This window comes from Sorghum bicolor, chromosome 7, assembly GCF_000003195.3.
Source record: "Sorghum bicolor cultivar BTx623 chromosome 7, Sorghum_bicolor_NCBIv3, whole genome shotgun sequence".
Lineage (NCBI taxonomy): Eukaryota > Viridiplantae > Streptophyta > Magnoliopsida > Poales > Poaceae > Sorghum > Sorghum bicolor.
Genome location: NC_012876.2, coordinates 54,347,456 through 54,373,944, shown reverse-complemented (window position 1 = coordinate 54,373,944; position 26,489 = coordinate 54,347,456). Strand labels below are relative to the sequence as shown.

The window sequence follows — 26,489 nt, the reverse complement described above, 5'->3', positions numbered from 1 at the left end:
AGAATCTGCAGCTATGAATTATTCCAGTTAATTACAGATAAAATTTGATTTTTCTAACTAATTTAAAGCTACAAAAAAATTTATACTAAAGTATACCATATTATATATTCATTGCGTAGATCTACTCATGTGGAGTCCAACAAAATTAATTTTTCTATATTATAATTTTTCTGTGATTTACTATGATTTTTTCAAAGATTATATAAAAACAAATAGGAAAAAAGAAAAAGTCAAAACATGGTTACTGTAGCAAAACCATCCTTACTGTAGCAAAACCGCCATCAAAAACCAAGGGGGGTGATTTGAACGGTTTTCGATAGTTCAGGGGGTAAATTAGACTGTTTCATAGTTCGGGGGTAAAGTAGACACCACCCCATAGTTCAGGGGGTGATGTAGACTTTTTCCTAACAAAATATATCACTTACCAATAGCCTTTATTATAGTACAATAAGATGGTGTACATGCATATAAATTACACAAATTGCAAAAAGGGAAGATACCAGACCACAAATCATCCTGAGCTCAAATGCATTCATAAAAAAGAAATGAAGTGGAACAGAACCTGGCAGTCGACATTCAGGTACCCAATGACTGCATACAGATAATTCTATGACCTCCTTTAGTTGTTCAGAGCAACACAGAAACATGAAGTGCAGGCACACCACACAATTAATAGTACAAGTTACAACTCACAATGCATCAATAATCTACTTTCTAGCACAGTTCACAGGCACAGCCTTGTTAATGCCTCAGCTTACTACATCACTGGCCTAAACAGAAGCGATCGACTAGGTCTCTGATTTTTCGTACTTTCACTGGTATTATATGGATTTTGATGAGCTCTGGAGCAAGCTAAGGAAGATCCATATAATGTCTGCGTCATAGATACTACATCATAGTTTCAAATTTCCTTAATTCATCATGCTGACAGCAGACTCTAATGCCTAGATAAATTTCGTGGAGTAGAGATTTAGGAAGCAGAAAATATGTAGTGGTATTTGTTCCTTCCAATACTTTATCTTCTAGGATCACCCATATATATATTCATGAACAGAGAGTCGGTATTTGTAGTAGTTGCCTGACTTCACAGCTCTTTCTTCTCTTCAATGGCTTTGACTGTAAAAAACAAGACAGATGTACAAATGTTTATCGACATTAATCAAACAATGAGTTTTATTTCACTTATAAAAAAACATTTAGATCCCAAACTTAATACTGTACAAGTGCTTAATATAAGCTTTATTCACCTAAAGCGCAACTTGTTTGCAAGGCTGCTCACTCAAAACAGACACTTGATAGAAGAACAGCTGATGGTAAGGTCCTGGCCTAATGATCACTTCCACCTTTATATAAAAGGTTAATTAACAGCCATGTTGAGTCCACGGATAACCAGTTCACCACTTCAGAATACTAATTGAAGATGCTACGGATTTGCTGGAGTAGATCAGCGAATTTGCAACTAATGGTTGGCACTCTGTATAGGCTGGTGTAACCAAGCTACTTAACATAATGCAGACGTTCTTCAATTTATAAAAGTAGGAAAAAATTGGCCTTTTTGTACTGCCAGAATCACCTATTAGTCGTTTGAGGACAAACAAAAATTAGCGGCCAGAATCAGCTATTAGTCGTTTGAGGACAAACAAAAATTAGCACAGATTAGCCACACTCACATCGCATAATATAAAGTGAAGTTGCAAAACACAATTCTAGAACTTGTTGCCAGTCTGATTTGCAACCATACACTTCTCCACTTTCACTGACCAGACTGCTGTAACATTTGTGTGATGTAATTAGTATTTGTGAGAGCAAAAAGAAGCAGTCTTCTTCCATTTATGATGCAAGTTATATCAAGAGCTATCAACAAAATATATCACTTACTAATAGACTTTATTAGTACAATAAGCTAATGTACAGGAAGATAAATTATGCAGCACAAAATGCAAAAAGGGTTGTTATACCAGCCCACAAAACATTCATGTGCTCGATCAAATGCATTTATACAAAAGAAAATGAAGTGGAACAGAACCTGTATTCAAGTACCCAATTGCAATGACTGCATACAGATAATTGTATCGCCTCCTTCTTTTTTTAACAAGAATTCTATAACCTCCTTTAGTTGTTCAGCGAAACACAGAAGCATGACGTGCAGGCACACCGACAAGTTACAATGTGTCAATAATCTACTTTCTATGAGCACAGTTCACAGCCTTCGTAATGAAGCCTCAGCTTACTAAATGGCCTAACCAGAAGTGATCGATTAAGGGTGCAAATGAGTGTGTTTGATGAGTAAATTAAAAAGAGGGGTTTCAGTTAGTAAGCACAGTTCACAGCCTTGTTAAAGCCTAAGCTTACTACATCACTGGGCTAACCAGAAGCATCGACTAAATAAAAGAGGGGTTTCAGTTATTAGTAAGCACGGAATATCTTGAGCAAACCTTGATCACTCCGTTCAGATGGGTACCACAGATGCGCTGCCGTGCCGTCTCATCCTCCACACCATCACTGCCAAACCCGGAATGGAAACCAAGCAGCACATAACGCTGATGCCCAAGAGCGGCACATCCATGATGACAGAGGCAATCCTGCCCGTTGCAGAGTCCTTGGCAGCCAAAGCCAATAGCTTCAGCAGAAAGCCATAGACTTCGAGGGAGGCGAAAGCCATAGTGGCGATGAGGTGTGCATTTATGACGGCGTCGCTCGGAGGTTCCAGCGCCGCCGCTCCCTGCCGCAAGAACGGCACAACCAAAGCCCAAAGGCAAGCGATTTGAGAAGAAGCACAGCACAAGTGTCCGTGCAATTGGGTGTGCAAAAAAGGCACCAAATTTCGAGTTCGAAGGTAGGAGTGAGTACCTTCTCTAGTTGGTCGATGTAGAAGGGCTCCACGAATTTACTCAGCAGCAGCGCGGCGAGGGGCCAGACGATCGCAACGAAGAGCAGGGAGACAAGGACGGCCGTCCACGCGGCGTCGACCACGGGGCATCCCCAGCCGCAGGCGAGGCGCCCGATGAGCACGGCGGCAAAGCTCGCGAACAAGATCCACAGACTTGCGATCCAGAGGCACAACACGGCGTCGGCGGCGGCCAGGGCGAGCCGGCTGATGCGGGCCACCGGCACCGGCGGAGGCGGAGGTGGCGCCGGCATCACCGCGTCGACGGCGGCCATGGGAGCGGCCGGGCTCTCGAACTCCAAGCCTGTCTTCCTAGCTAGTCCTAGCTTCACAATGTAGGCAGAGGCGCTGAGCTAGGGAGGCGGAGCAGAGCAGACTTGGGGAAGAGCAACAGGAGGAGAATTGGGGTTTTCAGACTTGGGGAAAAGAGCAACGGCGACGGCGAGCAGAGGCTGAGCAGAATCGGGGTTTTGAGGTGCCCAAGTCCTGATATGCCCAGTCGTACACGGCGACGGCGAGCTGAGAAACCGACACGTCATCGTCTCACATTGTGCATCTCCCACTCCCACATCCGATCCGAGCTCCCTTGGTTCCTCCATCTCCCTTAGGCTTAGGCTCCAGGAATCACCAGCTGCTACTAATCTACTTCCTCCTTTCTTCTCCTTGTGCACCCCTGCGACTCCGGCCTTGTTTAGTTCACTCTGAAAACCAAAAAGTTTTCAAAATTCCCCGTCACATCGAATCTTATGGCACATGCATGAAACATTAAATATAAACGAAAATAAAAACTAATTACACAGTTTAGCTTGAAATCACGAGACGAATCTTTTAATCATAATTAGTCCATGATTGGATAATATTTGTCACAAACAAACGAAAGTGCTACAGTACCGAAAAGTTTTTACTTTTCTGAACTAAACAATGCCTCCTTTCTTTTCCCCACTCGATGTTGTTCCTGTAGCTAGCTAGCTTTAGCTAGTATGAACGCAAGACTTTTGTTCCTGCTAGCTAGCTTCACATTGTACTAGCTAGTATGAACGCATGGCCTTGTTCAGTTTCCAAAAAATTTTGCAAAATTTTTCAGATTCTCCGTCACATCGAATCTTTAGACGCATGTATAGAGTATTAAATATAAATAAAAATAAAAACTAATTACATAGTTTGATCAGAATTGACGAGACGAATCTTTTGAGCCTAGTTAGTCTATGATTAAATAATATTTATTAAATACAAACGAAAGTGCTATAATATTGATTTCCCAAAATATTTTAGAACTAAACAAGGCCCAAGTTCAAGTACGAGGTGGAGGTACTGATAGTAGCTGTTTTATCTCTTCAAGTTTTTTTTTCTCAAACACGCAGGAAAAGCTGGTAATGTGTTGGTTGTTCTGAATCTCTGATGTATACTCTAGCAGTGTATTTGGAAGGTTATTATATATAAATAATTCCTTTGCTCGTTATTTCTCTATTCCTCCTATAGGCCTACTCTAGGTTTTACAGTTTACAAATAGCGTAAATATGTATATTATATGCTCCCATACCTTATTTGCCTTGCTTATGTTTACATAAATGCAAATAAACAGACTTCTCCTTGGTCAAAAAAGGCAAATTATCTTGCTTAATTAGATCTAAATATTCATGCTAAATTTTGCTAAATGGGGTGTTTTGATGCTAAAACATCAATACCTCAACTTTAACATGAGCGAATGTAAGTTTTGAACTTTTGATGCTGAAGTCATGCATGGAGCAGATTACAATACATAACAGCTTGTAGCTGGCTCCGTAAGGGTATAACTGATAGTTGCAGTCTTATCTCTGCCTAAGGGTATAACTGATATGCCTGTTCCATATATAGTTCAGAACCTATATCTCCTGTTCCACATATACACTATATAGAGCTATATGCCTATTTACTTTAAATTATAATATATGTTCAGACATTTGCCTTTGTTCAGTTCAATTCATACCGTTACGTTAGTTCAGGACTTCAGATATAAACTTAAATTCATTACATTCTTACAGAGATTAATTCTCATGATGAACAATGACTCAGAGAGCTAGTGCAGCAGTGTTTTACTGCTTGTGCTTATGAACAACCAATGCCTTTGATATTTGTCCTTGTGCTTTGAAGATGACCTATGGTGCTGTGACCAGGAATGTTTCATATTTGAGAATTAGAGGGTGTTTGGTTGGAGGTACTAAAGTTTATTAGGTGCTGTAGCACATAGTTTCGTAAATAATCCATATCTAATACTTCATGCATGTATCAAAACATTCGATGTGATAGAAACTAATGTTTATAAGAGGGAATTAAACAGGGCCTTAATGTCTTTTGTTTTGTGCTTTGCGCCTTCTAGTAGAATACTTGATTTTTCGAATGGATACATTTGTATACTTGCTACTATGCTAGAATATATATATTTTTAGTGAAACGTTATAAAACCGTTTAACTCCATGTAAACATCTAAACTGTCTATATGATTAATGAAGAGTGATCTACTGTTACCATTTAGCATTTAAGATAATATTGCACCTAATTAGTCTTCATTTTGCGACAGAGAAATGATTCAAGTACAAATAAATACCTATGCATATCCAGCTTCTAGACACATAACACTAGCATTTATGGAGTCATCTAATAACATTGTTCACCTCTAAAAAATGTCATCACCAATTGCCTAGTTTCAACTCAGCTAGCAACACCGAGTGCCATAGTACCACCTTCCATTCACTGCAGCGATAGGTCCCAAACCTTAGCAATGCCACATAAGTCAATGCTTGCATCGACCACCTCGTCCTTGAGACCATCAGTCTGAGAAATATCAGATTTGCTAAGAGAAATCCGCAGAAGAAAATTACAACAAATTAACTAAAGCCAAGATCAGTGATTCTTCTAGAAGTAAGCATTTTCCAGATATGCATCTTCTCCAGCTAGGATGTTAGTTACAATGATGAAAAGCACATAAGTCCTTCTCATTGTCACTTCTAGAAGCACGCGTTCCAGAAACATAGGACACACCATAGTTTCAAATTTGCAGAATTCATAGCATAGGGGACACTTTATGCTAGCAGTGGATCCACAATGCCAATATTTTCGTAGATAAGAAGATACAGGAAACAACTAATATGCGAAAAATTTCAGCAACAAAGCATAGGTACTCGTAGCTCCTTCTCCATCTTCACAGCTCTTTCTCCATTTCAAGGCTGTCTACAAAAATGAAGCCAAACATCTTAATCAGAATAGGTGCATAAAAAAGATGGATCCAAATCACATCACAAATATTTCAGATTTCACCTCAAACATACTTTAGACTCCGACACGTAGAAAGTATAAGAGGTTAATGTGTGAAATTGGGTAAAAGTTTTGCATGCTTGCTCACATAAAAGTCAAAACAGCCAATGTACTGAAGTAAAATGATGGTAGGGTGCTGATCTAATCTGTACTTCTTTCCCTACATAAAAAATTAGTGAACAAACCATGTCTAGACCAGGAGTGAACAACGGTTAAAATCACTTGGGTAGTTTTTTTTTATGAACCTGGAGAGGGCAAAGCCCCACAGTTTAATTAAAATAACAGAAAGAACAGTGGTTTACAGGGTGGATGCTAATTTATGGATCAAAGGGTTCAAATCACTTGGGTACAACTATAATAGAGTTGTATAGATGGGTTGTACATGAAGCATTTTCCATCACGATTTCATCTCTTCAGTGTACTTCCATACTAATTAAGATGCTTCTGAACTTTAAGGAGTAGAATCAGCTAACTTGTAGCTAGTGGCTGTTACCCTGTACCTTGATTGCATCGAGCTATGTAATGGTGAACATTTGGGAAAAACACTAACACAGATTAGCCAAAGCCTATATCCCGTACTTTAAACTTGCAAGCACAGTTGTAAAGCATGTTCATGGCCCAATTTGCAACCTTTCACTAGTGAGCAGATTGCTTTAATATTTGTGTAGTTGTTATATCAGGAGAGCAGACAAGCACTATTCTTTCATTTTTATCATGCAACTGCAGTTACATCAGGAACTTTCATATTTAACTATCAACGAGATTCCTTACCAGTACCAACTGCATTCGGTGAATAAGAAGCAGTTCAGGTAGATAAGGGTGAAAAGAGATGACACCAAACTACAAAACCTCTGTGCTCAATTACATTTTCTTAAAAAAAATATAGAGCAGTTGAACAGATCACAGGGACGACATTAAACTATACAATGAATAAAATACAGAAAATGTTCCCCACCATGTTAATTTACTTATATACGAAATTGAAGTAATTTTATTTCCTTTGTTGATCTAAACATAGAAGCGTGGTGTGGAGACAAAACTAACGGAACAAGTTACAAGGACTCTGTAACAGCTTTCATCTCAATGACAAAAGAGTTCCTAATGAAGATCTTTATGCACAAATTTCTAACAAAAGGTTCAGAATCTGTAAAACCTCATTAGCTGGTAGCTGAACATCTGCATCATTGCTTGCAGACATCAAGGGGAAACTAAACCTAATTTCATAAAACAGAGTTTCCACTGTCACCTGCTGGTGAGTTGAACACATCTATGACCACTTTAGTCAGATGAGCATTACTCATTCTACAAAACTTAGTAGAATCTCGTTTAGGGTAAGGAATGGTTCAGTTATTCATGCTTAACAGTTGCAATTCCAAAATTGATAAAGTGATAATTAAAAACTAAAGGAATTGCTTGCTCAAGGTTTCTGTCAACAGGCTGCAATGCACAGGAAAAGTTTGCACAGACACAAAAAAATAATACTTCTGCTGCATAAACACAGGAGCCTCAGAGCAAAGGGTGGTGAACTGGTGATATACCTCAACTACAGAGCATGTCGCGCCATCCTCGAGGCCCTCCAAATCCTCACTGTTATAATGGGGCATGAAACGAAGGAATTCACCACGAACGTGCCCAATGCTCCCACGTCATGTATCACTGAACCCACTCTCTCCCGACGAGACCCCATCACGGGCGAGTCCCACTTCACCAGATCACCAATGAGCATGAGCAGGGTGAACGCCATTGACGCAGCGACTCCAAGAGCGAGAGAGTCGCACAGCGTCTCCCGCACTGCCGCATACGATGTCTTCAGAGCAGGTTCCTGGACCGGAACCAAAGGCAATTAAATCAAGAGTGCAAATTGCCGCGTATGCAATAAAAGCTTCCAATTTCAGATGACACCTATCCTATTCGCAACGCCGCGGCAGAAAAATTGGATCTAAAAGGCGCTATTTTTTCATTTCCGCACCTTCGTTGCCTCAATGTCAGTGGCCGTCGTCGCCGCCGCCTGCGCGCGGGCCATCATCGATGCCATCAGTAGCACGCTCACGCTGAAGGGGAGGACGAGCACAACGGTGACCCCCGCCGCTACAGAGACGAGGTTGTACGCCGCGGTGACCACAGCGCAACCCTCACCGCAGGCGAGCCGCCCGATTTCATTGGTGGCCAGGCCCAAGAAGAAAAGCCACATGCTTGCGAGGAACAAGCAGATGACGGCGTCGACGGCGGCCCAGGCGAGGTGGGTGCACACCAACCACGCCACGGTACGCCGAGCTAGCGGCGGCGGCAACGGATGCACCGCAGCGGCGGCGGCGGCGGCGATGGCCATGGAGGTGGGGAAACCCTAGGTTCTCGGAGCTTCTGGAGTGGTTGGCTGCGCTGTGTGTACTCTGTGCCAATTGAGCGAGGTGAGGAGGGAAAAGCAACGAACGCGAGAAGGGGGGTTTTATGGTCGGCTGCGGTCGGATTATGACGGGGTTAGCGGAGCGCTTGCATTAGGCCTTGTTTAGTCATAAAAAACCAAAAAGTTTTCAAGATTCTCTGTCATATCGAATCTTACGGCACATGCATGAAGCATTAAATATAAATAAAAATAAAAACTAATAACACAGTTTAACCGTAAATCGCGAGACGAATCTTTTGATACTAGTTAGTTTATAATTGGACAATATTTACCACAAACGAAAGTGCTACAGTAGCAAAATCTAAAAACTTTTCTCATCTAAACAAGGCCTTATTACATTTGGGGGCCTGTGCTTGCTAGCCGAACTCACGCTACTACCAAAAAAAAAAAGCTTTTTGGAGACGGCAAATCCAGTTTCCAGAGGCGGGCTCCTCTACCGCTAATAACTTGAACACTGGAAATGGAAAAACAAAACAGTGGAGTCTCCTCTTCCACCTCTAGTTCAGATTCCTAAAGATGGGGTATTTAGGCCGTGTTTACTTCCCGAAAGGAAAAATTTCGTGACACTATAGCACTTTCATTTGTTTGTGGTAATTATTATCTAATCATAAACTAACTAGGCTCAAAAGATTTGTCTTGTATATTTCGATCAAACTGCGCAATTAGTTTTTATTTTTGTCTACATTTAATATTCTATGTATGTGTTTAAATATTTGATGTGATAGAGAATCTTGAAAAAAAAATTTGTGTTTTGGATGGAAGTAAACAAGACCCTAAAAGGATCGTCACTGAAAATCATTTAAAACAAAAAAATTGTGCCCGCCACCGAGACCACCTAGTCACCGCACCATGGATCATCCACCGTGCCGTCAAGCCCATCCATCCACCTCGCCGTTGATCCATCCATCGAGGAATGGGTAGGATGGGCTCGTCATAAATCCATATCCACCTCGGTCTCCTCTTTCACCTCCTGCTACGAAGCATCGATGTAGCTAGGATGGGAAGAGAAAGCCGAGACAAAGGTCCTGTTTGGTTCCTACTAAATTTTAAGCTAGCTAAATTTTAGTCACTTTAGTAGTTAAAGTTCCAAACACATTGACTAAAAGGAGCTAAAATAGTTTAGTTCCTTTAATCACCCAAGAGTAGCTAAAATAATTTTAGCTAGCTAAAATTTAGCAAGGAGAACCAAATAGACCCAAAGTCATACTTACATGGGCACTTGAGTTGAAGATGTACTACTTTGGAAGAGTTGTGGGCGGCAGAGGTCTAGTGGATTACCCGACATGAAGACAAGCTTCTTCGGAGCGTTTCGCCTCGCCATCCACGGCGGTCTCCGTGAGGTCATCCCCTGATTCGTGACGCCAGCAACACTGCGAATATAGCTAGGATGGGGAGAAATCCGAGATAAAGTTATACTCACATGGGCTGCTGAGTTGAAGATGTACTACTTTGGATGAACTGTTGGCGACGGAGGTCCATTGGGTTACTCGGCATGAAGACGACCTTCTTCGGAGCGTTTCGCCTCACCATCCATAATGCGCTCCGTGAGGTCATGCCCTGATTCGTGACGCCAGCGGTACTATAGCTGGCCATTGCGCGAAGATGATGGTCGTGGTGACAACATTCTCACCACAATTAATGACAACGTGGCTAGGATGGCACCTCCTCAGCAGATATGCTGAGATGAGCCCCGGATCCTCGAATCATGCGAGGAAGCAACGAGGCCCCTTCACCCTAAGATCTAGGGTGGCGACAAGATTTAGGGGGTGTTTGAGACTGCTCCACAAATTCCACCATAGAGCAGCTCCACAAAAAACTGGTGTTTGTGGAGTACCTCTTTAGGTGCTCTCACAACTCCACCCTTTTTCTTCGAACTGAGTGCGTGGAGCTGAAACCGTTTGGCTAAAAAATATGGAGCGGAGCTGAAAAACGTGGAGCAAAACAGTCCCAAACACCCCCTTAAGGACACAAGAGCAAGGTGGGGTTAGAGGGCGGCAACCTACAGGGTGAGGTTTGGGGCCGACATCAAGCGGGGGTCAGTTGAGGGTGGTAGTTAAGGGGTTGGGGTGATCAAGAGAGAGTCCTAAAATTATTTAGAGACTGAAAGAGAAATTAGTGCCTTCAAAAATAAAAAGCTCTTGTTTCCTAAAACTATTTTTTGTAGTGGTGTCTTGATACTTTGGCATTGCCCATGCAAGGACTAATTAGTTATTTTTTTTTATCTGTATTTAAGGTTTCATGTATGTGCTGAAAGATTCGATGTGACAAAAAGTCTTGAAATTTTTTTGGATTTCAGATGTAACTAAACCAGGCGGAGAAATAGTCAGGCCTTTCTGAAGGCCCTTGGGCGGCCCAAACTAATAAGAGGTACCTAATGTATGCATACAAAATAGTAAATGTGCCGGGCGGACGACATATATGAAATTCGAGCGTTTGCATGGTTCGATTCATATTCATCCTTTGCAAGCTCAACTTAAATTAGCAGCGACTGAAGGTGAGGGTGGCGGCCGGATCCATATAGCCCACTTTGTTTTTAAATTATATTAGCCATGGCTGTCGTGTTTTTTTTTTGGTGCATGTAAGAGTTTCCAAATCCACGTAGGTGACGTGACCATTTTTTTTGTGCATGTAAGTTCTGATTCCAATGTACGTGCAGTAACAGCAACACGTAGCTTGTTTTCAACATAGTATGTCAACGTAACAACGCATATATGTAGCGTGTGTTTGAACGTAGCGACATAACGCACACTACCACAGCCGTCGCTTGATCGCTTCTCTCTTTGGTCCTGGCGTTTTGCGTTCACTGAATAGTTCAGTTGTCACGTTAAACATAAAGGATGTGGCCATGACGTTAAAATACCTTGCTAGCCTATTGAAAGGAAGGGTGGCCTTGCACATGAACAATTAAGGAAGTCGCTGTGACGACGAGGAGAGGAGTTGACAATTTTTGTCTTTTCCAAAGTTAATTAATTAATCCAAAATCTAAAAAAAATCAATGACTCAGATTTGTTTGAGGTACTACCTCCTAGAGTTCTAGTAGGTACCATAGCATTACCTCAATGAGAGGGACAAAGGTAGAGTGTGAGAAAAAGATAAAAATGAGAGAGAGAGAGAGAGAGAGAGAGAGAGAGAGAGATCATAGCCTATCAGGGAAAGGATTAGGATAAGAGGGACGGGGCAGTGGGCCGGTGTGAGAAAATGATAAAAGATGAGAGAAACGGAGAGTGTGCGAGAAAAAAAAAACATGAGAGACAATGAGTAGAAGACGAACAAACAATGAGAAATAGAGTGAAATATATACCAAAGATAAATAGTTTCGCTGTTCAATTAATATTATACGTACATAATAATTATACTAGCTGTGGACAACTTTTGCATTGGAAGATAACAACTTGCTGAACCATGCATACTGTCGAGTTACGCGGGTAGCTATATATGCCCGCAGCTTATTTAGATGATCCATAATGTCGAGCACATGGATCGCGATCAGAGCTGGTCAAGAACATGACGCATGGCTTGACGAGGCTTGCAGGTGGCCTCCAACGGGACGGCGCGGGGCATGGTGAGCCCGCCGCTCTCGGTCATGTCGATCTCGGCGCCGTCGACCCTGTCCCAGTGGAAGCACTGGATGAGCGTGGCGAGCACGAGGCCGACGGTCCGCAGCGCGAGCGTCTCCCCGGGGCACCTGCGCCGCCCCATCCCGAACGGCAGCATCAGCCGGCCCTCCGCCTCCGCCTCCGCCGCCTTGCCGCCGTCCCGGCCGAACCGCTCCGGCCTGAACTCGCCGGGTTCCTCCCACACCGCCGGGTCCCTGTGGATGGCGTACGCGTTGACGAACAGCAGCGTGCCGCGGGGCACGTCGTAGCCGCCGACGGCGCAGTCCGCCGCCGACTCGTGCGGCAGCAGCAGCGGCGCCACCGGGTACAGGCGCAGCGTCTCGCTGATGACGCACTGCAGGTAGCTCAGCCCGGCCACGTCGTCCATGGTGATGAGGCCGCCGGAGGTGCCCACGGCCGCCTCGATCTCTGCCTCCACCTTCTTCAGCGCCTCCGGGTGATTCAGCAGCAGCGACATGGCCCATTCTATCGTCGACGACGTCGTCTCCGTTCCGGCTGTAAACAAGTTCTTTTTTTTTTGGTGGTACGTAGAATCATCACAATCAATCACAGGGGGTTGTTGTTATTGTTTGTTACAGGTGAAAACGACAGTCAGTCGGTTAGCCAGCAGTGTCTCGATCAGTCAGATGGGAAAAGAAAAGCTAGCAGATCGAGGACAAAGCTCACTCACCCCGCACAGTGCCATGATCATGGTGTCCGTGTACACGTCCGGCTCTGACTTCTGCAACGAGAGCATCACGGCGATCATGCTCTTCTTCTCGCCTTCGCCGTCGCCGCCGTCGTCCTGCAGCCTCCGGCGCTCCGCGTCGATGAGCCGCTGCAGGAAGGCGTCCCTCCTGCCGACGACGTCCCTGATCTTGCTCCTGACGCCCAGCACGTCGAACCGGCGCAGGAACGACGGCAGGTAGTCCCACGGGTTGGTGGCGCCGAGGTAGGGCAGGATCTCGTCGACGATCCGCCGGAACTCGTGCGCCTCGGGCGACACGCCGTCGTCGGCGTCGGTGCGCGACGTCTTGGTCTGCGCGATGGTCTCCATGAGCACGCTGAGGGAGAGCTCGAACAGGCTGTCCTTGAGCTGGACGCGGCCGTCGGCCGCCGCGCGGCTCATCACCCGGCGCAGCATGGCGCGCACCTCGGCGGAGATGACGGGGCACATGCTGGACGCGACGCGGTGCGTGGAGAGGAGGCGCACGGCGGCGACGCGGCGGAGGGTGCGCCAGTAGGGCCCGTAGCTGGACACGGCGAGCGCGGCGCCGCCGAAGGAGGCGAGCTCCTGCGAGGGCAGCCTTGGGCGGTTGGCGAAGGCGACGTCGTGCTCCGTGAAGCACGCCTCGGCGCACGCCGGCGAGGACACCACCACGGCGGCGCGGGACCCCAGGCGCAGGGAGAAGACCGGGCCGTGGCGCGCCGCGAGGCCGGCCAGCGACGAGTGGAACGCGCGACCGGATACTAGCAGCGGGAGGTGGCCGAGGAACGGGACGGCGGGAGGGCTTGGAGGCAGGCGCCGCGCGGCGGCGTTACTATTCCCCTTGCCGCCGCCGCCGCCGCCGCCGCCAACACGGCCGACGACCACGAGGCGGTGGAGGACGAGGAGGAAGGCCGCCAGGGAGAGGCCGGCGGCGGCCATGTAGCAGGCCTTGTCGTCCATGCCTGCACGGAACCGGAGGTTTGGTGACTGACACCGACTGATCATCGATCGCAGCTCGCTGGTGTTCGTCGTATGCGTGCTCGATCGTGCTGCGCCACCGGGCCTGCATGGCGTGGCGCACATATATAGAAGCACACCGGGACCCACCCAAGCAAGGCGATCATCACAGTGTCACACATACGATGACTCGTAGTCGATTTGTTTGTTTTATCAGACGTACTTTTTCTATCAATCAACAGTATTTGTTTTCATAATAGTTCAGCGAATAATATTTTTGGTGATAGTTTTTCAGACCAGCGAACAGTATTGTGTGCAGACGCAACGGATGACGTTTGACGCTTGCTCCATTGGAAAGGCCAACTCGCACTGCGCGATATCTGAACAGTACGACTGGGACGTTCTTTGGAACCAAGCTAAGCGCCAAAAATTTGGTAATATATGATATGTCTCTATTTAAGATTGTCTGAAAAATTTATAAATTTGAATATCAAGATATGATGACTTAAATGAACATTTTGGACTTTTGATTGACTTCATATAAAAAAATATTATCAACTGTAAATGTGTATCTCACTTTGACCATATTACAAAATTCATTCAAGGTCACTGGGAAAGTTTAAAAATTTGAATTTCAACATCTAAAAATATCATGACCACTACAAAATTCATTCAAGGTCATTTGGAAAGTTTGCTAACATCTTCAAGTTAAAAACTTGTGAACTATAAAGTTGAAGATTGTATTCAGAACTAAAATTTTTAAGTTCAAATTTATTTTTTGGGACACAAAATAGTTTCAAATAAAAAACTTACCGACTAAAAGTTGTTGATCACTATAATTTCGATGTCAAGTTCGTCTTCATAGGAATTCATATGAAAAAATTATAAATTATTTTTGATGCAACTATTTCTAGACACAGACGTTTTAATTTGTTAATTGTCAATCAATTTTGTAAATACTGGATTAACAAAGGCAGTCTCTTAGGATGTCTACCTCCGTAAATGTTTAATAAAGGCAGAGACGTAAATGTTCAATAGAGAAGCCGTTTGCTAGAGACCTGTCTGACCAATTTACCGAGAAGATGGTGTCAGCAGCCCACATCCTGGGGACCCAGCCGCTGTGTCAAGGCCCAAGCATTCCTCCAGAAAGAGGACCAGAAGCATCAAGATTGCTGGGCCTGAGTGGGCCTGTAACGCTTGTGGGAACAAGTCCGCTGCTGAGTGAGATAAGATGGCCAGAGGGAAAAGAGTCGGGCAACAGAATTCATTCTATACTCTTGTAAGGCCAGAGGCCAAGTACTCTTCGTTTTGCTAAGAACTCGAGTTAAATTCCTAGATGTTCCTTTATCTCTCTTCTGATTAGCCGCCGCCGTCGCTGCGGCTAACATTGGTACCAAAGCTCGACGATCCTCGGGCGCCGCGCGTGCTGGAGGACTCCCTCCCACCCGCCCACTTCCACTATACCCGGCTCCAGCGGTCACGAGGAGCCATGGATCCGGTTGTCAAGCAGATGTTCGATGATTTGCTCCAACGTTTTGATTCGTTCCGCACTGAGTTTGATGGCCTTGGATCTCGATTGGATCAACGCTTCTCCGCCTCGGAGGCTGCTCGCGTCCAGCGGGATGCCGCCATCGACGACCGCGTCCAGTCCTTGGAGGACTTCGCCTCCGCCCAGTACACCGCCGCCATCGTCGCCGACAACTGGGGCGGACACTTCTCCGCGCGCATCGACGAGCTGGAGGACCGCGTCGGCGAGCTCGAGAAGGTGCGGTACGTGGAGATCCAGGACGAACGCGACGAACGGGTCCTCGCCCTCGAGTCTGCGGCCGCGGCGTTCGAAGCTTGGCGTCCCCAGATCGAGGGCTCCCTGAACGCGCTCCGCTCCCAGGTGAACCGATTGTCTTCACTTGGGGATCGATCCTGCGCTGCCCACGTCGTTGGATCTTCCCCGCATCAAGGTACATCGGAGTTGGTCGCCGGGCGTGCCTCTGCCGGAGCACCGACCGACTGGCCCAGGGGGCACGGCGTCGCATCGATTACACGGGATACGGGGTATGGTTCGATCTCGGCCATGACCCCGTACCCGGCCAATGGTACGTTTTCCCATCCTCTTCCACCTCCCCATCCTCCACCTCAACCGTATCCGCCTGACCACCCTCCACCGTTGCCGTACCCACCACCACCAGTCGCCCACCCGCCTCCTCCCTGTCCGTATCCCCCTCCTAACCAAATTCATCCTCCATACAATCCCTACACCAATTTCGCCCACCCAACCCCTCCCTCCGTTCATCCATACCCAAATTATATCCCTGCCTACCACAATTATCCTCCTCCACCAGCTTATTCCAATAGCCCAGCAAACCCCAACCTGGGTCACCTTCCAAAGATGCTTTTCCCTCAATTCGATGGAGATAATCCCAAGTTGTGGCTCTCCAGAGCTCGCTCCCATTTTGAGATGTATTCGGTTCACCCGTCTGTCTGGGTTCGCGTCGCTACTCATCATTTCACCCACGCCGCAGCTCGCTGGCTTCAGTCCGTCGAGTCTGAAGTCCAGAACATATCCTGGGAAGCTTTCTCATCTCTGATCCATGAGAGGTTTAGTCGCGATCAGCATGAGTTGCTGTTACGCCAACTTTTCCATATTACCCACACGTCCTCTGTTTCTGATTACATCGAGAAATTTACTGATCTCTATGAGCAGCTCAAAGCCTATAATCCCAACCCAGACAAGCTCTACTTCACTACTCGCTTCATTGATGGCTTACGCGAGGACATTCGTTCTGTTGTACTTGTTTCTCGTCCACAAGACCTCGATTCTGCCTGTACCTTGGCTCTGTTGCAGGAGGAGGCGTTGGACCAGGGAAGCCGTAAAGATTACAAGTGCTCTGAGGCGTCTCCGTTCGCTCGTTCTACGACAATTAAGGGTGCTCTGCCCTTGCCGCCGGCTCCCCGGCGTCCACAGCAAGAACCTGATAAGCGCCCAGCTCCCAGGCCTACTAACGTCGACGACAAGCTGGCTACTCTACGCAATTACCGCAAGGCTCGTAACTTATGCATCCGCTGCGGTGAAAAGTGGGCTCCAGGCCACCGGTGCGCCCCAGTGCCTCAAGTGCATGCTCTCCAAGAGGTCTGGGCTCTATGCTCGGACGTCTTCGACGACCCTGAAACGTCAGACCCGGATTATCCTACTGATCCAGTTGAAGCTGAGCAGGCGTTTATGTTGCTATCCTCAGCTGCCTTGTCTGTTTCAAGCCATCCTAAGACGCTGCAGTTCAGAGGCCAACTTCGCGGTCAGAACATTCTAATTCTGGTGGATTCGGGTAGTAGCCACTCGTTCATCAGTACAAACCTGGCTTCCAAGTTCAATGATCTTACAACATTGACCCATCCAATGGCAGTCCGGGTCGCCGATGGTAACTCTATTTGTTGCACCTCTGAATTATCAGGCGCTGAATGGTCTGTCCAAGGCATCAGTTTCCATTCTGATCTGCGTGTCATTCCATTGGGCTGTTATGACATGATTGTGGGTATGGATTGGCTTCAGGCGTTCTCGCCCATGAAGGTTGATTGGGTTAACAAGTGGATCAGTATTCCCTATGGTACACGCCATGTCCGCTTGCAAGGTATTCCACCCGACTCTGGATCGGTCTCTCTGATCCAGCTGCTCAATATTGCCGCCTCAGAACCATCTTCGCAGTCGGAGCATCAGCAGATTCCTATAGAGATTCAGCAGTTGATTGATGAGTTTGCTGACCTCTTCGCTGAACCTACAGAGCTGCCGCCTCGTAGACATTGTGATCACCATATTCCTCTAGTTCCTGGTGCTACACCAGTGGCGATGCGTCAGTACCGCTACAAACCAGCACTCAAAGATGAGATAGAGAAGCAGGTTTCAGAGATGTTACACTCTGGACTGATTAGACCAAGCAATAGTCCATTTTCATCTCCAGTCCTTCTCGTCCGCAAGAAGGATAATACCTGGCGGTTCTGTGTCGATTACAGAATGCTAAACGCCCTAACAGTCAAGACTAAATTCCCAATCCCAGTGGTTGATGAACTGTTGGACGAGCTATCGCATGCCAAGTGGTTCACCTGTTTGGATCTTCGAGCCGGCTTCAACCAAATCAGGTTGGCTCCAGGTGAAGAGTTCAAGACCGCTTTCCAAACTCACTGGGGCCAATTCGAGTACAATGTGATGTCGTTTGGTCTCACCGGAGCTCCGAATACCTTTCAAGGTGCAATGAATTCAACTCTGTTGTCTCTCCTGCGCAAGTGTGCCCTAGTGTTCTTTGATGATATTTTGATATACAGTCCCACGTTCGATGCTCACATCCATCACTTGCGTCAAGTGTTCCAATTACTAGCTGCTGATCAGTGGAAAGTGAAATTCAGCAAATGCCAGTTCGGCAAGCAGTCCATCTCGTATTTGGGTCATATTGTGGGCAATGGTGGTGTTTCTACCGACCCTTCCAAAATTCAGTCCGTCCAGCTTTGGCCGCAGCCCAACGATGTTAAAGAGCTTCGCAGATTTTTGGGACTTGCCGGCTATTATCGGAAATTCGTCAAGAATTATGCTGCCATAGCAAGACCCTTAACCGACCTGCTTAAGAAAAATTGCTTATTCGTTTGGACACAAGCTCATACTGCTGCTTTCCAAGCACTTAAGGATGCCCTGGTCTCGGCCCCGGTTTTAGCTCTTCCAGATTTCTCCAAGCAGTTCCACATTCAAACTGATGCCAGCGACTCCGGAGTTGGTGCAGTTCTTTTGCAAGATGGACATCCACTAGCCTTTGTCAGTAAATCTCTGGGACCTCGTACTAGTGCTCTTTCAACCTATGAGAAGGAATTCCTTGCCATACTAGTGGCGGTCGAGCATTGGCGGTCTTATTTGCAACATGCAGAATTCATAATTTTCACAGACCAACGTAGCCTCATGCACGTGACTGATCAACGGTTGCATACCCAATGGCAACTTAAAATGTATCACAAGCTCTCTGGGCTACAATACAAAATTGTCTACAAACCAGGAATATCAAATTCTGCAGCAGATGCCTTGTCTCGTCACCCTAGTCCGCCAGCTCAATTACAGGCAGTCTCAGTTTGTACACCCACATGGTTAGCTGATCTTGTCGCTGGTTATGACCAAGACCCAGATTCTCAGGAGTTACTTAAACAGCTCGCTGTCCATCCTGACGCACGTCCTCCTTTCCGCTTGGTTGATGGTGTCATACGATATTCGGGACGAATTTGGGTCGGTGCAAATGTCACTTTGCAGCAGCGCATCATCTCTGCTCTCCATGCCAGTGCGATTGGCGGACACTCCGGCTTTCCAGTAACTCACAGTAGAGTTAAGAAGCTGTTTTGCTGGAAGGGCTTGAAGCGTACTGTCAAGGACTTTGTGTCAGTCTGCACCATCTGTATTCAAGCCAAGCCGGATCGTTCAAGGTACCCCGGCCTACTTGCACCTCTTCCAGTTCCTACTGAAGCTTGGCAAGTGATTAGCATGGACTTTATTGAAGGATTACCAACTTCAGCCTCTTCCAATTGCATCATGGTGATAGTTGACAAGCTCACTAAGTATGCACACTTTGTTCCACTTCACCATCCATTCAATGCTCAGAAGGTTGCACAGGCATTTCTGGATCATGTATTCAAGCTGCATGGGATGCCAGTTCAGATCATCTCGGACCGAGATCCAATTTTCACCAGCCAATTTTGGCGGGAATTGTTTCGTCTAGCCCAGGTTTCTCTGTCAATGAGCTCAGCTTATCACCCGCAATCCGATGGCCAGACTGAGCGTGTCAACCAATGTCTGGAGACGTACCTCCGGTGTTTTGTTCATTCCTGCCCGCGTCGGTGGATTCGCTGGATTTCTCTTGCAGAATTCTGGTATAATACCAGTGAACATTCAGCCCTGGGAAAATCTCCATTCGAGGTACTCTATGGCCATTCGCCTCGACATTTTGGTCTTACTGATGATATGGTTTCCCCTGTTTCCGATGTGACGAAATTGCTGGAGGAGCGCTCTACTATGCTCGCGGCGGTGCGACAACACCTTCTTCGCGCGCAGCAACGCATGAAGCACCAGGCGGACAAGCGTCGCTCCGAGCGTTCATTTCAAGTTGGCGACTTCGTCTACCTTCGCCTCCACCCCGCATGTTAATCAGAGGTCATGCATGTCTCAAAAAATCCTTTTTGTAGTGTCGGTTTCTTCGTAGTCAAAGTTGTTGTTTTGTGCAATCCGAGCGTGCTAGCTCTTTTCGGTGTGGGATCTTTACTGCAGTAACACATATAGATAAAGATAGAGAGTCAAACAACGGTGGTGCGATAATAAAACTTCTAACGAAGGTTACATATTTCCATGCCACTGTTAACAAAAAGAAAGGAAGAAAACAGTAGTCGAGAATGATTGCATTTGCTTAATTAGAAATGCTGGTTGATTGACATAGCTAAATGAACTTGTCGACGAACCAAGTGTAGATCATGTGCCCAAGTGTCGAGCCATATTGGTATAGTTTCTGCCTAGGTATAGTGTTTGCCGGGCGGCACATGCATGGTTTATTTCAACTTTCGACCATGCATGTACACATGCTTGCAAGAGGTCACTCGTTTCTGTTGCACTTTTAGGATATATGATAGGTCATTGATGATCGTTGTGGTAGCAATCTGGACCTTGAATTTGGTACCCTACTATTTTTTTTTTTGAATAATTCTGCAACTGATGATAACTACTCTTTTTCTCATTATAGGTGATTATTCCGGGATAAAACTTCAAGGTTAATTTATTTCGGTAAGAAGATATACGAATTATGTACGACCATAGCTATTGCTGGTACCGTTTGGTACACAGTGCATGTTTAGTCGGGACCAGTCGTACTCGTTCTCTCTCCCGTCTGTCCTAGTGAACAGATATAGATCATGCACCACGGGTCCACGGCCGTGCTTGATTGATGCGTGGTATAGTATTCCGTACGTGAAAGAGAGCTTCTCCGGTTCGTGCTCTCAACAACTCAACTGCGGACTTGTTTAGTTCCAAATTATTTTGGTTTTATATACTGTAGCATTTTATTTTTATTTGATAATTATTATCCCATCATGGATTAACTAAGCTCAAAAGATTTATCTCGCGATTTACACAGGTAAATTGTGTAATTAGTTTTTATTTTTATCTATATTTAATGCTCCATGTATGTGTTTCAAGATTCAATGTAAGCCTAGTCTCAATGCATGTTTCATGAGAGTGTCATGCACATTGAATAGGGTGTCATATAAGTAAAATTGCTGACTTGACAGATTCATTAAATGAAGGAGTTTCATCAGATGACAGAAGAGTTTCATCCCCATGAAACTCATATGACTCGGTTAACTAGTTTATAGTCTTGGTAACTGTATCGTGAAACTATGCATTGAGACTGACCTAGAGAATTTTGAAAAAATTTTAGTTTTTAAGGTGAACCACTGCATATATATTGTCAAAAACAAGGCAACCTGTCCGCTATAGAAACAGCTGGCAAGTTGCTATATACGTACACAGTACCTTCTCCTGCACATATACCCATGTACAGAAAAATATCTCTATATAGCATCGAAATGTTCAGCTTATACTGTTCCGTAGTTACGTGAACGACTCATGGCTTGAGATTTATTTAGCGATTATATCATCATGCGTTTCAATTCATCTAGAAATCGAACTTTGTATTATTTCTGCGTGTGTGCTGCTCTAACTCATATGTGTATATGTGTATGAGAGATGTAAAGATGTATCGACGATCGTGTCATGTGTTTTGATTCGTTTCAGGACTGGACTCCAAACCATGTATGAACACTTAATTTGGGCATGTAAGAGAATGCCAGAAAATGGAAACACTTCATATTTTAATTCGTTTTCAGATCGGACTTCGTAATATGTTTGAATTTGGTATTGTACGAAGAAGAACATTTCACTCTTTAATATTTTTTCTCTGATCATATATTTAGATAGATATATTGATACCAATAAATTTAAATAAATATATTATTAGAATGTATTTAGAAAAAAATATTGTCGTGGATTTGATATGAGGTTAAAAAATGATTTAGAAACGAGCCAGAACAGTTTGACACGACCAGGCAAACACCGGTGCAACTTGAAGGGGTGTTTGGTTTGCCGTGTTAAACTTTATCGTTCGTAACATTGATTTACAGGCAAACTGTATAATTATTTTTTGTTTTTATCTATATTTAATACTTTATGCATGTGCCGCAAAATTTGATGTGATGGAGAATCTTGAAATTTTTTGGAAATTAAACAAGACCTAAATAAAGCCTTGAAAAATTTTGTGTTTTAGAATGAAAAGTAAATGAGGCCACACTTCTCCGCAGATTCGTTCCGAGGATAGCTATCCCTTGCGGCTGCTGCTGCCGGCGCTAGTAACCCGGCACGGATGACTTCCCGCCCACCCGCGCTCACCTGGCTGCGAACGTGCTGTTGTCACGTTTGGGTAAAGATGGCAATTTTTATCCAAAATACAGAACTCGATGAGTAATTATCTTATTAGGGGTAAGAGTATGACTATTTTTTTAATCATAGGTAAGATAATAGAAAAAAAGCTTTACCCAACAGATATAGCGAGTAAGAATATAAGACTGCATTGCCTATACCCGCTAACCTATGGGTAATTTTAACCCAATTCAATAAGTTAGAATCATAGGCCAAAATCATCATACACAGTCCAAGCCCAATAAAAATCATTTATAATACTATAAAAAACTCTGGGCCCTCCCTTAGTACCTTACCCATCCACTCCCTCCTCTTTCTCCTATCTTCTTGCGGCGGTCGCACAACACCGGAACTTGTGAATTTTATCACTTGTTATCTAGTAATGATGGATTTATCTATTAGATTACTTGATCAAGTATTCATGGAGCTTGTATATTGGATGATTTTATTAATGACTTATGATGCTTTGGCTGAAATTGGGAGCTTAAAATATTTAAATATATATTTATTTTTTGCAAGTATTCTTGAAATCATGGGTAAGGATAACGCATGGGTTACCCGTTACTCGCGTGGGTAAGGGTATGAGAAAAAACTCTTACCCATTCACGGGTATGGGTATTAGCGGGTAAAATATTTTCTCGTGGGTAAAGGTATGCGTAGCATATACCCATCGGGGTAATAACCATTGCCATCTTTACACTTGGGCTACCACTTCTTCTCTTGCAACCCACTTATATGTATTTGGTTACCTGCATAAGGGCCTAGCCAAGCTTGTGGAATGCAACATGGGCCTGTTTGGTTGGCTGGATGGCCTGCTAGCCAGGCTCCAGCAAGCCCAAATCAGGAGATCTGGGTGGCTTGCTGGAAACGGCCGATTCGGTCGTTCTCCGCAAGCCTGGCTTGGCTAGCCCCCGTATCCACATCCGCTCACCTACTCCTCCCATACCCACTACAAGAAATGGTGTTTTACATGACGTTTTCTTATGACTTTCTTAAAAATCATCACATAATTACACTAGTCATTCTTAGGGTGATATAACTATAACAAGCTAACCGTCACAGAGTGTTGTGGCACTTTACTTGTGTATCCATGATGAACGAGCTAACTGTCACAAAGTGTTGTGGCACTTCACTTGTGTATCCATAACGAATGACTGATTTGGTCACAATTAAATCATCCAATGTGGCACTAATTTGTGTATCCGTGACCAATCGATTTTGGTTATTATTACATTTAATTATTAAACTAGAGAAAGAAAGTTGAATTACTCCTTTAAAATAATATAATTTCCTATCCATGTCTAACAAAATTGATTCAGAGGGCCATGTAAGACCTAGTATAAAAATATGGTCCCATTTTGGATCTTTCCTGGTGTAGCCTTAGTTTAAAATCTAATTACTTTGTACTATCATACAAAAAATAATTTAAACTATTAGAAAATTAGTATATATCTCTAAAGGCCTGTTTGGGCGTGCATTCAGATCTAGTCATGGATGGCGATTTTTTTAGATAATGGATATAAAATCCGGCCTCTACATCCGAGGATGTACACAGTCTATATAGGTTAAATACATATGTTTTTTTAAAAACTCAATATGTATAATAATATTAATTTATAGTAAACCTGACTGCACATCTTCTTTTTTTCATATTCTGGCCCAACAAGTAAGCCAGCCCAACTGCTCCAACACGAGTACGTAACCCTACCGCAGCACTATTCTGTTCTCCAGTATCCAGCGCTGGCTCTCTAGCTCTACTGAAAAGAAGAGGAGGCAGCGGCAGTTGTGACCGGCAGGCGGCGGCCATGCCCATCTGTTGCGGCATCGTGGAGGCGACTGGTCGCGGCGTCTTTGAGCGGACCGACTAGCGGCGGTGGCAGCTGTGCCCCTTGGTGGCTGCTGCTTCGAGTGGAGCGACCGACTGGCGGCGTTGGCTGCTTCGGAGATCCTCGTTCGGCGAGATCCGTTGGTGGCGGCCCCCTCCTCCGTGTAGAAGGCTCAACGCCCCCTGTCGTGTGCCACCGGCGACCTCCCTCCCCCAAGTCGCTCCCGTAGCGCGACTAGGAGACGGACCACAACACGTACGACGATGAGGAGGACGACGCCCACAACCACGCGCACGCTCAGCACGACGGATACCACTCCGTAAGGCTGCCATCTCCCTACTCCTCGTGATTCTGATTTGCCTCGGCTGCTTTTTGTTCCTTGTCGGACCTGCGTGCTAGGGTTTAGGTACAGATTCATCCAGATCTAGTGTTCTTTTGGAGAGCTATACAATCGGTGCGGATTTGTTGGAATTCTACTAAAATTTGGAGTCGCGCTTGGTTCTTATTTCAAGTCATGTAAAACTATACCCCTCATTTACATGCCACACCAAGGAAAGATATGTTTTACTTATGTCTGATCCCTTCAATTGTTTTTTATATGCACAACTGCACATGTTTTATTACTATAATAATTTTAGTTGCTGCCCTCTTCAGGTTTGCGTCTGCAGGATGTTACTCACTCCATTTTTGGAATGTATAATCTGCACTGTAAGCATCTCATTTTTTAGTAGGCATCTGATTCATAAGGTCTTGTAAATGTGACAAAGCAGATGCCTAGACCTTATGAACATCTGCATTTAGTGGTGCCTACTAATTTTACTGAAACCACTAGAAAGTAAATTTGGCTCATGTCCAGTGTACTCATATAGTCATATGACACGGTCACACATTAAAAAATAGTCGTCCATTGATAGCAGAGAATTGCAAATAAATCACCAGTAGTTCTCTCCACCGCTTCCTTGATGTCAATACAGTACAGTCTTGTAGTAATGCTTTCTGTTAGATACATGGCAGAATAACCTTTTAATGTTTTATATATATCCATCTGCTGAAAAATATTTACTAAGGCTCTTGCTCGCATTTGCAGGATTGCGGCATCTGACCCATGTGAACTTTGCTTTATGAGAGGAACTGATTAGACAATGCAACCAGGATAGTTGCAGTTTTTTTTTCCAAGCTGCATGTCTAGTTTCTGTATGAGAGGTGACCTTCCTACTCTAAATTTGATCTCTTGTACATGCAAGTATCTCTTGTATGAGCTATTCAACATAGTCAGATCGCTGGGCTCTTGATTCCAATACTCCAGATTAGCCATTTAATTTGAAAACAGTGAACAAACATGATTATCTTGTATAATGCTGCTCCTATGTTTCTTTCAAACAAATATTTCATGCACATGTAATCTTGTTAAATGCAGTCCAAGTTTGAAGTGGATAAAACCTCAATCCATGTGAAAAAAACATGTGTGGCTATGCTGAAGAATGTTGTTCGCCAGTGGCGCTATAAGTTAAAGAAGATGTATTTTGATCCTCTTCCACTACATCAAGTGCTCAAGAAATGTGTTGATATTTGTTTGAAATGTGTTGAGACCCCTTCACCTCTACGTCCGCTCCGTCTTCTTCCTTCCGGCTTCTTCTCGTGCCGCCCCTCACTCCCCTCACATCTCGTGCGCTACCCCCACTCCTCTCACCTCTCCGCGTGGCTGCAGGCTTGTGCTCGACGCAATCGCCACTCCAACTTCGGCGACCGGGACCATATCTCGGCGCCCTCACCGCCCCTGCCCCTGCCCTCCATCTCCCACTCTAGACCCACCGTCCGGGTCATGGCTATGGCGAGGGGCCAATAGAGCAGCACCACCATGGACGGCCATGGGAGCTCCACCGCGCAATCCTCACCTTTGTCCATGAACCTCGCCTCCTCACCCTCCTCCTTGTCCTTCTCATCCACCCTGCACACGGCGGACTGAAGCAGCACGCGGTGCGCTTCACGCTCCCCGCCAGCACCAAGCCTAGATGCATCACGGCATGCTCCTGTCCCTCCTTATGCTTCACACTCCTCGTCGATGCCAAGGCTCCAACCTCACCACGTTGGCCTCGGGGTGCATCTCCACCACCACCGGCCATGGACACGAGAAGAGGTCACGGGAAGAGGTGTCACGCTTGTGTGCATTGGAGGGCTCGCGCCGTCATGGGAAGAGGTGGAGGGCTCGTGTGCGGTGGCCTCTTGCTACTCGCCGAGCATGCCCACGACCCGTTTGACCAAGGTCCTCAAAGGGGTAAACTTACCACTTAAGGAAGAGGTGATTGTATACAAACTAGAACATGCAACCAAGCACACTGA

General features: G+C 45.2%; 3 protein-coding genes and 1 long non-coding RNA gene across 6 annotated transcripts; 1 reads left to right on the top strand and 3 right to left on the bottom strand.

Annotated features, from left to right (window-relative positions):
- On the bottom strand, window positions 572-3,462 carry LOC8070090. Of its 3 annotated transcripts, XR_002454853.1 has the most exons (5): window positions 2,851-3,462; window positions 2,436-2,722; window positions 1,671-1,765; window positions 1,248-1,573; window positions 572-1,116 (listed from the first exon to the last, which is right to left on the bottom strand). XR_002454853.1 is itself a non-coding variant. In XM_002444296.2 (3 exons), exons 1-2 carry the CDS (start codon window positions 3,160-3,162, stop codon window positions 2,450-2,452), a joined length of 585 nt encoding a protein of 194 aa, XP_002444341.1. In that variant the 5' UTR covers window positions 3,163-3,462; the 3' UTR covers window positions 572-1,116; window positions 2,436-2,449. The 3 variants fall into 3 exon arrangements, 1 of the variants encoding a protein (XP_002444341.1); XR_002454852.1 differs by having other exon boundaries at window positions 1,248-1,765; XM_002444296.2 differs by lacking the exons at window positions 1,248-1,573; window positions 1,671-1,765.
- LOC8070089 lies at window positions 5,752-8,607 on the bottom strand. The gene is made up of 3 exons (XM_002444295.2): window positions 8,148-8,607; window positions 7,717-8,000; window positions 5,752-6,094 (listed from the first exon to the last, which is right to left on the bottom strand). The coding sequence occupies exons 1-2, from the start codon at window positions 8,505-8,507 to the stop codon at window positions 7,722-7,724; spliced, it is 639 nt and encodes a 212-aa protein (XP_002444340.1). The 5' UTR covers window positions 8,508-8,607; the 3' UTR covers window positions 5,752-6,094; window positions 7,717-7,721.
- On the bottom strand, window positions 11,879-13,970 carry LOC8075617 (isoflavone 2'-hydroxylase). Its single transcript, XM_021465676.1, has 2 exons — window positions 12,870-13,970; window positions 11,879-12,707 (listed from the first exon to the last, which is right to left on the bottom strand). Exons 1-2 carry the CDS (start codon window positions 13,968-13,970, stop codon window positions 12,069-12,071), a joined length of 1,740 nt encoding a protein of 579 aa, XP_021321351.1. The 3' UTR covers window positions 11,879-12,068.
- LOC110436910 lies at window positions 24,040-25,544 on the top strand. The gene is made up of 3 exons (XR_002454825.1): window positions 24,040-24,468; window positions 24,804-24,857; window positions 25,237-25,544. It is a non-coding gene; the product is annotated as an uncharacterized LOC110436910 (long non-coding RNA).